Here is a 15,156-nt window from a genome sequence, read left to right as displayed (position 1 = left end):
TGTTTAAAAGTCTGACGCAACGAAACGTCGTTGTGGTGCGTAGTACCACAAACGCTGTGAAATCACGAAAACTGTACGATAAAGATAACCCTAACATCGAACCTTATGTCAGTCCGTTAATTGATTTGTTTTGTACGTTAGGTCAAACTCTGCAACGATGCAACTAACTTTTCAACCGGTTGAAATTAACGCCATTGATTCGTATGAACGTATTATGCGTCCTCGGTGAAAGGGTTAAAGTACCGAGTCGAACGCACGTGTGCATCCAACTGCGTCGTAAGTTTCGTCGCAACGATCGTTTCGCGACCGATCGAGACGAGTCGATGAAGTTAAATAAAAGAACGACGAACGACAATTTTTGGTGACGGAATACGTTGTGCAACGCTTTCAAAGCGTTACAGACGATCCAATGAAACAATTTCGAGACGCAAAACAACGTTGCGAGCGTTTCGATGATCTGTAACATTCGAATGACTCGGGTCAAACGTGCCAACGCATGGTCGACTAGGTTAGGACGTTCGAATTCTAGCCAAATCGACGCGACGATTTCAAATTATACATATACATTCGTATTAAACGATGGATGCACGTGACTTCCGTTCTGCTTCAAACTATTTCCTGCAAACATAAATAAACAGATTGATGGCACCAAATAGTATTATAAATCTGACTTTTCAAATGAAATTTGTAATGCTAATAAAACGTTTAACGAAAACCTCGTAAAGAATCGAAATGTCATGACATATCGTAATACCTACAAGTTCTTGCTTCATTTCATACATTCCCGATTTGTTCATATTTGCTCATTTCCTGTCTCGTTTTTATTCATAAATAAACAATATTTCATTTCCAGTCGTTGCAAAACACGATGTTTGAAAGTAAAAAAAAGTAAATTAAACACGACGGCCAAATAGCAGCCTCGCTGCTTTGCTAACCTAACAACCCACACAAAACTGAATCCTAACCCTTTGTATGGAAGATTTCCAGTGACACATCGATACGATCAGCTGCGTGAATTTCCTACTCTATATTTAGTCTACCGACAGAGTCGAATTAAAAAGGTAGGCGTAATTATTTATTCGTTAAATGATTAACGATTGTTTGAGGTTTCCATGCGTGATGAAATAAGAAAAAATCGAGCGAGCTCGACCAAGGTACCGCACATCTAGAGATATACGCATTAACCGAACGTGCTCTCTCTTTCTCTCACGCGATACAATACACCTACGATAAACCGTCTATGTGGCCATCGCGTTACCAACACATGTCAAGCCAGGAAATCGCGCTCGATCATTTCACTGGTAGTTAAAACACAACCCTCTGAGGGTGGTGGAGAGAGAGAAAAAGCACAAGGTTCGCAATATGGTACGTGATGCAGGTGAATAACATGGTGTCCCTTTGTGACCAACGCACAAACACGCGCATACACTGTCTATGGTACACAGCGTTTACAGTGACGGACACAGCAGTAACAGAGGGAGAATCTGTCTCTCCCTCGGGAGAGACGGAAAGCAACTGTCACGCGAAGAAAAAGAAAGAGTAAGAGAATCGTTCGTACTCACCGATTTGAAGTATCACGCGAGGTAGCACGATCCACCGAGCCTGGAGTCGTTCCCGTGGGTCAAATGATCCTGACGAACCCCATGGTTTTCTCGAACTATCGGCGCACTCGCGAATTCGTCTCTCCCTAATGAAGTCCCTCTGTCACGGTGCAGGAACGATTCTGCCTGATTTCGATCGTGGTTACGCGTCGAAAATTTGACGAGAGAGAAGTTCAACGGGTTCGCCGATATTCGAACGAATAACGCGAACACTTCCAACCACCTCGAAGGTCTGTTGCCAACTGACCCAGCCAGTGACAGTTCTCCGCGAGCAAGCACGCGCACCAACGCTTGTTCGATAAAAGTAACTGCACCTCTCTACCCTTTGCAACGATGCACGAAAGCTTACCTGAAATCAAACAATGCCTTTTATGTCGATGCATTTCTAAACGCGAAACGCGCTTCTAGTAATGGATTATAGACGTCGTGAAATTCCGAACTACTCTTTTTATTCATTTTGACGAAATTTTATCGAGACTTCGTCCAAAATGACACGAGAGTTTCGAATAACAAGTTTGGAACAAGAATACCGATTGTTTCTATTTTTTCCTTTCGTTTACCGTTTAATGTTACGAACTTATTAAAAAAACGTTTTGCAAGGAATAAATCGAACATTAAATTTCTTGTTATTAACGTCTTTTACAATGTATATCATGAACAAAGTTTAGTCACGAATAAGTTGAAAAGGATTGGAAATAGAACGATCGAGGAATTTCTTTCCCAAAGGTTGCCGACACTGTCGATCATATGGCAATCAGCTGTAATTCACGTTTCTGCGATGGATACATGTATGTTTTTAGACGATTTAATAAACAGTACAGAACGATCGAATTAATGCACATCGTTTATAGCACTTTTTTGTACCTTCTGTTACTTTGTATTTTATCGATGAACTTTCGCAACAATTATTGTCGATACGACATATCTGTGACTGAATCGTCTAGACACGTTTGAAATCTTTGAACAGAGTATTTTGGCGTCAAGGTTAATTGATGTAACGGTTTATTATTTAACAGTTAAATGAGATCAAATGTATCGTTAAGCAATAAAAAAGCTCGAAAGTTAACAATTTCATGGTCGTACAAATCTTACATCTTAGTAAAAACTGTCAGGAACTATATGTTAAATGTCTTACTATTATTAATATTAATACGTGACATTTGATTAGATCGAGTATGTGTATAACTTATGAAACGTATCGATTAAATCGCTTGAACATATTTAATTGTTATGCCGAACGGAAAAACGTAAATGCTTGTAAATTACGTATATTGCTGTGATTTAATCCATAAACGTTTTATTTACAAATGTTAACCATTTAGCAGAGTAGGGGTCCGAAAATATTTCGGATGGTACACTAATCGATAATATCAAAATCATGCCTTGATAAGAACACGGTGTGCACGAAGATCGATAGTTTCTTCAGTCTTGTGTGGATCATTTTTTTCCAGATTTTTTTATACCGCCTGTAACGAGAGGTCCCCTTTGACTCGCTTTCTTCGCAGCTTCGGCCAGTGCTTTTTGCTGTTCCTTCTGCTTTTGTTTGAATGCTACGTCTTCGTCGTCCAAAACTTTCTGTTCCTTTCTAGGTGCTTTCAGAGGCTTTTTCTTACCACCTTCGCGACTGGCCATTCTAAACGTATATCCTTAATTTACCTGCCAATCAAATCCCAACTTTTTTTACAAAAAATATTGGTTTTGAATACATTACTAACTTTCAAATTGCTAAAAAAGGTGTGAAACATAACCTCCAAAATTTGCGTGAAAACATAACCTATAAGTATTGCATCATGCGCAAAACACTGATTCGTACAACATTTTTTCAAAAATATTGTATATTTTAGCTATACGTTAGCGGAAAATGCTCGAATTTGTAAATTAATATTGAAAATCTCTTAGAAATAAATGGGAATAACGTGCAAGATATGCTTCACGAAATAAATTCAAGTACTTGTACTAACTACAATTAAGCGATACTAACGATTATATTTTACCTTATGATACACTAAAGATTTCTGAATAATTTCACAAATTTATCGCAAGAATGGAGAATACCAAAATCTTGCAGTTTGATAAACTGACAAGTGTTGGAATGTGGACGATGAAGTTTTTAAAGGACTTGTGCTGCCACCTATTAAAAAAGAATTCATGGTTCTATTTTTCTGCCTATAAATGGAGGCGCTGTAACTACGTTCGTTATTTCCATACAAACATGCATATGCTGTCATCTATGAACGAGGATTTGTAATTCTCACTAGGTGGCGATGAATAACAATACAGTTACTTAACCTAGTTAAAACTGATTTCCCTCTCATTTTCAAATGAAATTTTTTTCCCCGTCGAAACTATTTCTAATGTCTCTTATGATCAATTTAGATGATGCAATTTTTGGATCGATTCAATATTTTTATCGATTTGCATTTTTAGTCTGGATGTACCTGAGCGATTTATCAGACCCACATTTGTGTATCTGTCCGTATACACAATATGCGCAAGGATTTCGGTCAACAGGTAGTTTAACATTCATGTATTCTCAACCTTATTCGCATGCCTATGGTTTAAAACAAGATCAAGAAAACTTTACTGATCACGATAAATGAGTCATTATTTCCCCTTCCATTCTATAGATTGTACTTTAAAATTCGCTTAGCACGTGTTTAAAGATTGTGCTGTCCCCTATATCCTTTCAAATGAAATTTAACGGTTTTCTGCGTTGTCAGTGATTGCTTTGATGCACTTACATACGTTCAAATCACGTGTCGAAGTTTGAACATACCAATATGAGCTTAAATTTGATCGCGGCAGCCTGTGAAGGGATGGGAATTGGTGTAAAAGGAACTTTACCGTGGAAGCTTAAGTATGAGATATTTATTATATCACGTGTTTGCTTTTCAATCACAGTGACTCTCTACTTCTGTTTTATCTCACGATGACAGAAGCGAAATGGCATTTTTTACGTCTATGACTACGAAAACGAAGGATCCAAATAAAAAGAATGTTGTTCTTATGGGGCGAAGGACGTGGGAATGTATACCGAGCAAATATAGGCCGCTACAAAATCGAATAAACATAGTATTAACGTCGAAAAACTTGTAAGGATTTTCTGTTATTTTTATAGAAATATTATTTAGAGAAAAGGATCGTTTATTGTGTGCAAATATTTAGGGACTACGGAAACGAGGCAATCGCATGCAAAAGTATTCCACACGCTCTCGAAACTATTTCGAAAGAATCACTGAAGGATCAAGTTGAAAGTATATGGGTAATAGGAGGGAGTTCCGTGTATAAGGTGTGCGTCATTTATGCAAATTATAATGCATTCTTAACTATAATTTACATGTTCATCCGTTGTGTTGTAGGCTGCAATGGAGTCTCCTAACTTTTCTCGGTTATACTTGACCAGAATAAAAAAACACTTCGATTGTGATACTTTTTTCCCAACTATCCCTAATAATTTTGTTTTGGTTCAGTAAGTTCATTTGTTTTTACGTACAATTATTTCAAGCAAACGTGAATCATCACACAATTGTGTAAAAGTGTTCACCCCTCTTTTGTTGTTCATTTATCCGATTTTTTTTATTCTTTTTTTTTTTAGTGATCCAACTATTCCTCAAGGTATTCAGGAAGAAAACGGTATACAGTTTGTGTACGAAGTGTATCAAAAGGAATAAATCAATACTTGTTTTATAAAGGTTAATTACTTCTTTTTAAATTGCTTTATTATTAACAAAATGTGCTTCTCTATAATAGCAAGTTACAATTTCGTTTGTATCGAAAAATGAAACACGGGCAAAGATCCTTAGCCGGGAGGCCACTGCATTTGACGACCGCCAAGAACGTGCAGATGCAAATGGTACACCGATTGTGCACCGTGCTTGCCGTTGTTGATGACTAAACGAAAACCTTCATCGAGATTTTGCTGCTTCGCCACTTTTCGCGCAACTACCAATAAATGACCCAGCAATGCCTCGTCTTCGTCCTCGGATTTCGACAGTTGCGGGATCGGTTTTCGAGGAATCACCAGAAAATGCACCGGCGCTTGGGGGTTGACGTCGAGAAATGCAACGCACTAACGCATTAACAAAATATTTTTTACTTCCTTTAACACGTCACAACTTCGGTACAAAAATTAATTACACGAGATAAAATTTCAAGGACTGGTCGTATCGATAGCTCGTAGAAAAATCTCGAAATTAACATGAACGATATTATGATGAAAATAAAGTTGAGATTAAACATTAATACTGCGAAACTAATATTATGCTATATATAAATAAACTATGATTGTGACATAGTGTAGCTATCGTTCAAATTGATAAGCCGGTGAATAACCTCAAATCAATTTTCGCAACGAGAGAGTAAGATATTGAACAATGGAAGACAATGCGTGTTTTTGATCAAATTCTTTTTAATTTACCTTGTCGTCCTCATAAATGAAATTGCAAGGTATTTCTTTGCGAAGTATCTTGCCGAAAATAGTATCGCCTCCGGCAGCAGCAGTTTGGGCTTTTTCCACTTCGCTCGCCATTTTTCTCCAGCATGGAGTATAGCTTAATAGATTGGTATTCAAATGCGACAACCGTTTAGACGAAGTTATCGCAAGGTTCAAAAGCAGTTTCATCTTGCATTCCCTCGAATTATTTCAATAAGATAAGCAATAAGATTATGTCGCAAAATTCTTACCGATTATATCATACGAATAAGACGACGACCTGTTCAACACGCCATATTACAGACGATAAAAGGCGGGTAGTTCAAAAGTGTGTACTATGATTTATACATTAGGTTTATTCAATAATATTCTTCGAAACTAATTTCAATTTAAATATATCTATATATAAAACTATAAAATCTTTATTTTGTTGTACAGTCTTTTTTAAAGGTCCTCCGTACGCTTCTTTACAAACTGTGTATTTATGTATATATAATATATCTATATATAAATATTGCTCGTAAACTTAAGATTTATACACATACTGAACATAAAATACAGTATTAAACATGATTAATTACTTCGTTTTACATACATATGGCAGTGTACTTTCTGGTTTTTTTTTATTACGGAAGATCCTATATCTTTCCGAAGAATCTAACGGGTCAAAGAGGCCCCAGTCTTACGAGAATAACGTTACTTAACGGTATACGCTTATCATTAACTTTAATTACATAGAAAATTAAGGCATGGAATACCAATATTTAGCGACATTGGAAGGCACACCTAGTCAATCGTTATACGAAATAATTTTTGGTGCGCATTCGTAAACCTAATTATCTACAACTGGGAAGAAGATTACCTCCTACGTAACCGAAAAACTCTATAAAATAAATGGAACATCGATTAGTCTGGACTCACCAGTATCGTGGAAACGAAAGTAACGTAAGTTTTAATTAAACGTTATCTAAATAAATAATATACCAAGAACGTTAATCACTAAATTCGCCAACGGCGACAATCGTACGGTCGCTTAACTAAATCGAAAACTTAAATTATGATGATGTTCGAAGTAACTTAATGGTCATATGAATTAAATACGATGATAGTTCTATAGAATATAATAAATGTACTTTACAATCATAATTTCTAAATGAGAAAAAAGTATTCATAAATCGTACTGTACTGTACTCGCGATAAACTATACAATCTTACCAAAAAAACAAAAAAAAATGTTTTACAACGATCTTACGAAATAATACGCTTACGTATTTTTGGATACCGTAACGTCAGTCTGCACGTAAAAGAAAAAAAAGAAAAGACTGGAAAGCGACAAAAATAGTCGTGAAAAAAATACTCATCACGAGTCATCTTCGGCAAAGTACTGATGTCTGAGTGCTTGAGTAGCAGTCAATCGACTGTGAGGATCAAACATAAGCAGACTTTTAATTAAATCTAGTCCATGCTCGTTGAGATCAGGTATTATCGCCGCAAGAGGTTTTGGTTGTCTATAGGGAAACGCTGTCCAACTAAGAGACACATTTTCCGGCCATTCTTCTTGCGATGGAGTTCCTATAACTCTATAAGAAGTAATTAAAACGTGTGTGAATAGAATACGAAACCGTTTCATGGACGTACGATCTAAGAATACACCTTCGTTTACTCACTGAAAAATCCTATCCAGTTGATCACCTTCGCTTGTACCTGGGAACAAAGGTTTGAGTCTACTCAACTCTGCTAATATACAACCCACGGACCAAATATCGACAGGAGTTGCATAAGAGCAGCCTAAGAGTACTTCTGGGGCACGGTACCACTGCGTTACCACCTGTACATAAAAACAATTGTAAATACAAGTATACTTGTACAAATGTTACATCGCGCGACTGTTTGACTTACCACGGAAGTTAATCTCATTTCAAAATCGTACGTTTTAGCCAATCCAAAATCTGCTATCTTTATTCTTCCTTCCCTGGACACGAGCAGATTTTGAGGCTTCAAGTCCCTGTGTATGATCCTGTGGCTGTGTAAAAACTCGACACCCCTGAGTATCTCCTTGGACATTTGCTTTACAAGATGAGGCGGTATACCTGGCCGTGTACACGAGGCCATGTAAGAAGCGAGATCTCTTTCTACGTGCTCGAACACCAGCCACAGGGTCAGTCCACGATCTAGCCTCTCCGATCTACCGTCAGCAGAGGGCAAATGCAGGTAATTTCCTTGGCAAACGTCCAGTAGTCTTACCTGCGTACACAATAGCGAATTGGTATAAATAAAAGAGCCAGCATACATAGAATGAAACATAGGCGGCTTGGGTCTTTCAGAGTATAGGGAGAGAATATTTGCCAATGGCCTGCGTAGCTTAATAGTTATCCGACAAAAAGATCCGGGTTTCAAACCTTCACGCCCAGTGATTCCTATGTACATTTCGTTACGATTATAAGTAAAATTCTAGTTCAATCGAGAGGATAAACCTATGCGACAACAAAGAAGGTCTGGTCTTTTCTCTCATAGATTAGGTTTACGAGACTTACAATATGCGGATGTTCGAATCTTTCGAGCTGCTTCAGCGTAGCGATCTCTCTGAGCGTAGAAGTGGGTAAACCGTCCTCCGTGAGGGGCACTCTAACTTTCTTCAGGGCGACAACCTGTCCAGTGTTGAGATCCTTGGCTTTGTAGACGGTGCCATATGCGCCATTTCCGATCAACGACAACTCCTGATACAACGCGTCTTCACCTAACAGCGAAGTTTGAATTTGCACGTCACTATCTGTGTCTGACCGTTTACTCGAGCTGGATAGTTGTTCCTCGGGGCCACTGTACTTCATTTGCATGATCGTTTCAAAGCTACCGAAGTGGGCCTCCTTTGAACAACCAGCTGTGACTTTCACCGAACCTTCCAAACTAGTTTGTTTGATCTCGAACGGACTCGAACCTGAAGCGCCTCCAGGGATCAGCTCTAACGTCTTCCCGGACAACGATGCCACCACCGACCTCTCCAGTTCTTCCGTGCTCAACTCATGCTCTTTCTCCGATGTTCCCTCGACGGAGGACTCGGAGGAGAACTTGGACTTCTTCGGCGGCGTTGGGGACGAGAGATCGGGTCCAAGCTCGGAGCTCGGACGTCGCGATGTTCCAGCCATCACAACATTTCGAGTTTCACCTGAAACGAGAAAAGAAAATTAATGCGATTCCATGTTTCTAGTAAAAGATTTTTCTACGTTCCGAGCTCTGACACGTAATATAGCTGTGTTCTGTCGTACGAAGGTGATCAAAACGTAAAAAACGAGAACTTCACGATTCCGGCAATAAATATTAAGTTCCTCGAACACGATATTAAGATGTACGCGATAACGTGAAACAATAATTAGCTGCAAAGAGAACGCGCTATGGATAAATTTGTAAAAAGGAACACTTGCGAACACTCGGAACGCAAACATCGGTGACTCTTGGAGTTTCATTAAAATTATCTTACATGATCGCACCACTGCACCGTCTGTTACACGACATCTGCATCAACACCTGCGTTTCATATAATAGCCCTACCTGGTCGTCGGCTTTTCAGAACATTTCGTAAACAGCAAACCTACCTTCTTATACGGTACAGTTAGGGCTGTCCCTTCCTGTTCATTCGCTCGATAACGACCGTTGTTCGGACTAAAGTTTCTTATTACTCGTAATAAATTTATGATTTTCCGCAGAAAAGTTGGAAATTTCTGAAGACAGAAATTGATGAAATTGATAGTCGAAGGTTTGTCCTATTCGTAAAGTATCCCCTTTGAAATAAGTATGTATTTATAACTTTATTGTCGTAGCGGTATAGAATGGAATAATCGAGTCGATTACTTTATGGTTTTATGACTCTCGATTATGAACAACATTCTCGCGCGCGTACAAGTTTATTAACCGTTTCGTTTGCAACGATGCGAATATCATAGACACGTTTCAACGCGATTTCCAAGGCAAACAAGTACTTCACGAGTTAATAGTAACTAACGTAATGGGAGAAACGTAGGAGAAAAGTGACAAATGTCATGCCAACAACAAAGTTGAACGAGGAGGGCGTGTAGTCGATGATAAATACCGGGTTGCGTGATACGAAGACCTACTTTCCGTCGTGATAAAGCAAGAAAATTCGAACGGAGGCTTAAGGGCCAAGAAAAGGCAAAGTGTGGTACGTGTTTCGTAATATTTATATACACCAACAAGCACATAGCATGAAAAAGTCTACAATGTTATCGCTGCCTAGATTTATGATTATTTATCGCTCGACCGTACTCTGTATTCTCAATTTTTTCTCTTCGAAACCGGAAATTCTTTCATCCTACGAAATTTTAATCAAAATTGATGGGTCAAAAGCTACATTTTCGTCGTCGACACTATAAATATTCAATTGTCTTATCTAAGAAGAAAGAAAGCGAAACTGTCTTTTGGAACTTCGATGGACTTCGAGCAATCGATGCACGCTCTCAGGCTAAAAAACGCGTAACAGTATCTAAGTAGCAACCACCATCTTTTTGACTCACTCGCGTGTTTTGAATGACATATCACCATGGAAGTATATCTTCTACGTAGAAGAAAATCTAACTTGAAAACGAAACACTGAAGTTCTAGACATATTTCGAAGGATTAAAAGAGAAGAAGTAAGAGAGCATGGGGGTCCCTGAAAGGGAAACGATAACACAGGAAAGCTCGTCCGGCTAGATAACAGATAAGAGGAAACGGTTGAAAGAAATGCAAGGAACGTATAGGAAAGTAAACATTCAAGCGGAACGCATATACATACATATATGTTATATATCACTGTACTCTTTCTATTATCTCGCAAACCCCATGAAATCGATCACGTGAACGTTATACCAGCCGTGCGTAGATGATTCGTGGGTTAAATTGACTTTGATTTTTCCCAACGTCGAAGTCCGATTGCACAACATGTTCTGTTCCGTGCCCGTATCTTTTAATGGTGTTACACGTGTTACACACTGTTTACGCACTATGTATTACGAAGCGATAAAAGAAGATTCTGTTAATGTACCGTGAATCGAGCGATGTTTTAGACTAATCGAGCCACGAGGTCGTCGTTTCGTCGACGAGAGCTCTTTAAATCGCTAGAGAAACGAGTCACGAACGAATGAATGGACCTCGTATGTTCTCGTAAACGAGACCGCAACTTATCAATCAACTATTATCGCTGTTACAATTTCTCCGCGAATTCGAGCAAATTATTTTACATGCATACAGGTCCTAGGAAATTGATTAACCTTAAAAAAATCAGGCATTTAAATGTACCTGTTTTTTTAACAAACTTTTAATGATGCCGTTATCACTGCGGTGCAAATGTTATGGCTTCAATTTGAAGTTGTAATATAATATAATAGAACAGAAGTCGTGGAATTATAAATTATTCAACGAATGACAAAAGAATTGGAAATTAGACAGAGGACGGGAAGCAATATAGATAGATAAAGACTCGAAAGTTTCAGTGAGACCGGAAACGGCGCATAGACGAAGAAAGTAAACAAGGAGGCGCCAGTGGGTTTCAGATTATTCATAGGGTTGACACTATTATCTGGTCTCGTCTTTCACGCGGCGAACACTTATTAACTAGCCCTTCTACACGTTTCTATTTCGAAACAGATCAACAAACGGGAATGCGGCAGCGTTTACTTAACCCCAAGCACCCCATCGGTGCTCAAGAATGCAGCGACGACGGAGATCCGAAATTTATGAACTATAATTTAAAAATCGTGGTGACACGCGCGACAACTATCGACGTTTCAGGAAAAGATACGTTTCGCGGTACGTTTTTGAATTCCGTCCACGGCACTCGTTTCCAACGCGATAATCGATTGTCGCAGCGACGCGCGAACGCGAAATATTTTCTCTCGTCCACATATGCGAGTGTACGCTTTCGAAGACAGACACATTGACGAAATTCGATTCTCGTGGTGCGAATTCAAAGAAGTTCGCGATCTATCACCACGTGGTCGACGGCGGTCCGTAAACAAGAGAAGCGCAAGGGGGGATTCACCCCCGCCCGGCAAACGGTTCACTCTTGTCTTATCTTGCCGTACCGCCGACATTCCACCTTCTCACGTTCCGCAGATACGCGTTGCTACTGTAAGGTAACCGGCAATTCTGCGACGAAAAATCTTGAGAAAAATGAACGAATCGACGTTGAATTTTAGCGTCGATGTTCAGCGTCGCGGTCGAACTCGAAAACACGGGAAAGGCCGTCGTCATCGTGATCGGCAGCACGTTCGTCGGGTTTTTTTTAGCCTCCAAACCACGCGCGCTAAGAAAAACGAGCAACAAGTGTCGAGTCTGTCCATCGAGACGCGGTACGTGACGAAAAAAAATGCGTAGTTGCATACAATCATGGTGGTGGTCTTTAAAAAAAAAAAGGACCGTGTCGGTCTGGACTTTTCGAGCAAGGATGGTTCATCCGATTCCGTGTGTTCGGTACGACGGGTTTTGTTCGCTTACTCACCGGCTAGGTGCTGACCTCCCACGAGAGAAACTCGGAGGCGACGGCAGCGATATGCGCTGCGAACGAAAACAGAGAGAGAAAGAGAACGCAGTATGTTCCACGTGCCGGAAGCGGTATCAAACGAACGTCGCTCCGAGTGCACGCGCACGTTCTCTCTCCTACCCTGAAGGAGACGCGATCACACTCGACGAACTCGTGGATTACGCGACAACGACAGACACCGGTCAGACAAACGGGACACGAGAACGACAGGATGCACGGTAGCCATACATAAGACTGGTAAGCCCGGTTGCACGAGAGCAACACACGACGATCGAGCACTCGTGAGCGAGAGCACGCGCGCGCGCGAAACCATAACCCAACGACGGAGACTCGACGAATCGTCGTGCGGCCGAGTCACGAGCGTGTCGGTCGAGAGAGGCTCGATGGTAAAAGTCGACTGCACCGTAGACCGAGCTGAAAAGTACTGACACGACTGACGGACGCGCATACGGGTTCTATCGTTGCCGAGCCCTCGAGGAAGTAGGCCCGTCTGCCTGCCTCGCTCTCGAGGGGACCTCGATCGAGCCGCGTTCGCTCGCATCGACCGCTACCGACAGCTGCCACTAGCCCTTCCAACGCTCCTCTGCCGTCTCGATCGGCTCACCCGTATGTGCACGCGGAGAGGGAGGTTAGAGAGAGTTTGCGAGAGAGACACGAGTCGACGCGACGCGAGGCGACGCGATGCCGCGCGTCGCTAACGGTCGCTAAGGATGCCACGCAGTCCGAAGCCCCGAGAATTACCCACTGACAGGACGAACGTCTATCGCTTCTGGTTTATATTACCCCTGCGGATGACTTACGAATTACGTGCCACGTTCCGAGAAACTTATTACTACAATTTAGGGAAGCCTACGATGATTCACGATCACCGTTCTTACTAATCCTGTTTACGCGTCCTGAGTTTCGCAACCTGCCTCCTTCATCAAACGAACAGTCTCCGTTATTTCAGCGAGCAGTTCAACGTGCTTCCACGTCGTTTCGACCGTACTTCCTTCGCCGAGTTTCGGCAGAAAGCAGCGGGAAGCGGAGGGACAAAGTAGAGGGAGACAAAGAACCCCGACAAGCGAGAGCGAGACACGAGGACGAAGGAGAGACGAAGAGAGCGAGCTAGACGAGGCTCGAACCGGGAGGATTCGGAAAACACGATTCCTGCATCCCGGCACGAAATCTCTGTTGTTGGAACAGGGCTGTCACGATACTCGTGTACAAAAGCGGTATTGTCCTTGCAACGGAAGTGCAATACGCGTAACGCGGCTTTTCGATCGAACCACACTGTTTGTCACTTCGCGGCACACGATACGTATTCAATTGGCAAGAACGCACCCTTGTGGTTAGATTCCAACGAAGAAAGTGCCGCGTCCGAGGTGTTCGCGCGGCTCGAAGACGTCCAGCTTCCAACGCACGCACCACGTGGTTGACCCGTGAGTTTCTCACGTTAACTTGTCGATTGTCATCGTCGCGACTGGCGGTGTATGTTGATACAACAACAGCAGCAACAGCAGCAGCGGCAGCAGCAGGTCGTTGTTCCTGTCGGTGGCGCCAGGCAGCGCTAGTCCTCGCGGAGGAGTCCCGGTTATCCCACTCTGTCTCTCTCTCGTCCTTCGATCAGCGTCCGCTCCGCGTCCCGAAACATGAATGGAATGCTTCCTCCGGCGGCCGATGTACGCCGAGAGACGACGGCTGGCTCTCGAATGGAATGGGCCGAGGAGACTCTGCGGGCCAGGGACGGACCATTATTACCGGAGCCCTTCATAGGGCGACCAATGCACCCGTGAATGCCGGGCTTCCCCGGCGCGAGCGCGGCTCACGCGCCACCATTTTTCTATGCTCGAATTTCCGGCTTCGAACGGCGCATACCGCGCACGGCAATCACCGAGATAACCCTTCCTTTCTTACCGCGTGCAATTTCAAACATTAGTTGATCGTTACGCTTGTCCGAATGCGAATCTTTTATTTGTGCGGTCTTTAGCAACGAGATTCATTGCCATACCTTCTGTCGGACGGAAGGATCATGTCCCCGTCCGACGCGTATCGTACTTACAGCACCGAAATTGCATAAGTAGCTTTTTCCTCTATTGCCACGGTTCGCCATATCCTCGAGACAATCTTCTAGCTGTAGCGATTCGGGTTTGATTACGCTCGCAATCGTTTCTGAATTGTACCGTGCGAAGATGAGTACGACTTAATATTAATATTTCTACAGAATCAGGACACTTTCGCAGCATTGTTCGGCCAAGTAATATTAAACCGAGCACAGTGGCAACGATTCATATTGGGTCGTAGCGACACGCTTCGACTTACCCGAGGGGTAGGACGGTTGTCGTCGCCATGTGCAGTTAATTTTCCGTCCCTTGGCCCCCCGACAGTCTTAATGAAGATAAGAATGAACGGCCGAAGGTCTCAGGGCGTCGCTTCCCTATTTTACAAGGCAGTTTGTGTTAACCCGCCGAAGTGAAAAGCGTACGTTACAGAGGGTACACGGAGGAAAGAGAAGCGGCCCATTTGAACGTTCGAATCACGCACGCGGATGCGTGTTAAGGCCAGAAGAGATTTTTTTTTCTTCCTTAATTAAGAGAACGATGTTTGGCGCC

General features: G+C 41.9%; 5 protein-coding genes across 9 annotated transcripts in view; 1 reads left to right on the top strand and 4 right to left on the bottom strand.

The window, feature by feature from the left end:
• The window catches only part of atos (atos homolog atossa), a 28,180-nt gene extending 26,250 nt beyond the window's left edge, over positions 1–1,930 (bottom strand). Inside the window, exon 1 of the mRNA XM_012287403.2 lies at positions 1,563–1,930. The gene's annotated coding sequence lies outside the window, so the exon portion shown is untranslated. The remainder of the gene's footprint in view (positions 1–1,562) is intronic.
• A 951-nt stretch (positions 1,931–2,881) lies between these two features.
• Positions 2,882–3,751, bottom strand: LOC100879786 (translation machinery-associated protein 7 homolog). Its single transcript, XM_076532975.1, has 2 exons — positions 3,596–3,751; positions 2,882–3,257 (listed from the first exon to the last, which is right to left on the bottom strand). The coding sequence occupies exon 2, from the start codon at positions 3,231–3,233 to the stop codon at positions 3,039–3,041; it is 195 nt and encodes a 64-aa protein (XP_076389090.1). The 5' UTR covers positions 3,234–3,257; positions 3,596–3,751; the 3' UTR covers positions 2,882–3,038.
• Positions 3,752–4,238: 487 nt separating this feature from the next.
• Dhfr (dihydrofolate reductase) lies at positions 4,239–5,843 on the top strand. Its single transcript, XM_003704141.3, has 5 exons — positions 4,239–4,458; positions 4,538–4,693; positions 4,767–4,890; positions 4,961–5,070; positions 5,197–5,843. Exons 1-5 carry the CDS (start codon positions 4,382–4,384, stop codon positions 5,270–5,272), a joined length of 543 nt encoding a protein of 180 aa, XP_003704189.2. The 5' UTR covers positions 4,239–4,381; the 3' UTR covers positions 5,273–5,843.
• HINT1 (histidine triad nucleotide binding protein 1) lies at positions 5,303–6,348 on the bottom strand. The gene is made up of 2 exons (XM_012287399.2): positions 6,019–6,348; positions 5,303–5,670 (listed from the first exon to the last, which is right to left on the bottom strand). The coding sequence occupies exons 1-2, from the start codon at positions 6,220–6,222 to the stop codon at positions 5,401–5,403; spliced, it is 474 nt and encodes a 157-aa protein (XP_012142789.1). The 5' UTR covers positions 6,223–6,348; the 3' UTR covers positions 5,303–5,400.
• Positions 6,349–6,439: 91 nt separating this feature from the next.
• Positions 6,440–14,293, bottom strand: LOC100880008 (Cyclin-dependent kinase 4). Of its 5 annotated transcripts, none has more exons than XM_012287397.2 (6): positions 9,509–12,517; positions 8,930–9,196; positions 8,568–8,770; positions 7,933–8,277; positions 7,701–7,861; positions 6,440–7,613 (listed from the first exon to the last, which is right to left on the bottom strand). In XM_012287397.2, exons 2-6 carry the CDS (start codon positions 9,174–9,176, stop codon positions 7,394–7,396), a joined length of 1,176 nt encoding a protein of 391 aa, XP_012142787.1. In that variant the 5' UTR covers positions 9,177–9,196; positions 9,509–12,517; the 3' UTR covers positions 6,440–7,393. The 5 variants fall into 5 exon arrangements, with proteins under 5 accessions (XP_012142787.1, XP_012142788.1, XP_012142786.1 ...); XM_012287398.2 differs by having other exon boundaries at positions 8,969–9,196; XM_012287396.2 differs by lacking the exon at positions 9,509–12,517 and adding an exon at positions 13,889–14,293 and having other exon boundaries at positions 8,568–9,196.
• Positions 14,294–15,156: the final 863 nt, after the last annotated feature.

Source organism: Megachile rotundata, chromosome 6 (genome assembly GCF_050947335.1).
Source record: "Megachile rotundata isolate GNS110a chromosome 6, iyMegRotu1, whole genome shotgun sequence".
Classification (NCBI taxonomy): Eukaryota; Metazoa; Arthropoda; class Insecta; order Hymenoptera; family Megachilidae; genus Megachile; species Megachile rotundata.
Note: the sequence above shows the minus strand (reverse complement) of the source record. Positions and strands in the feature narration are given on the sequence as shown.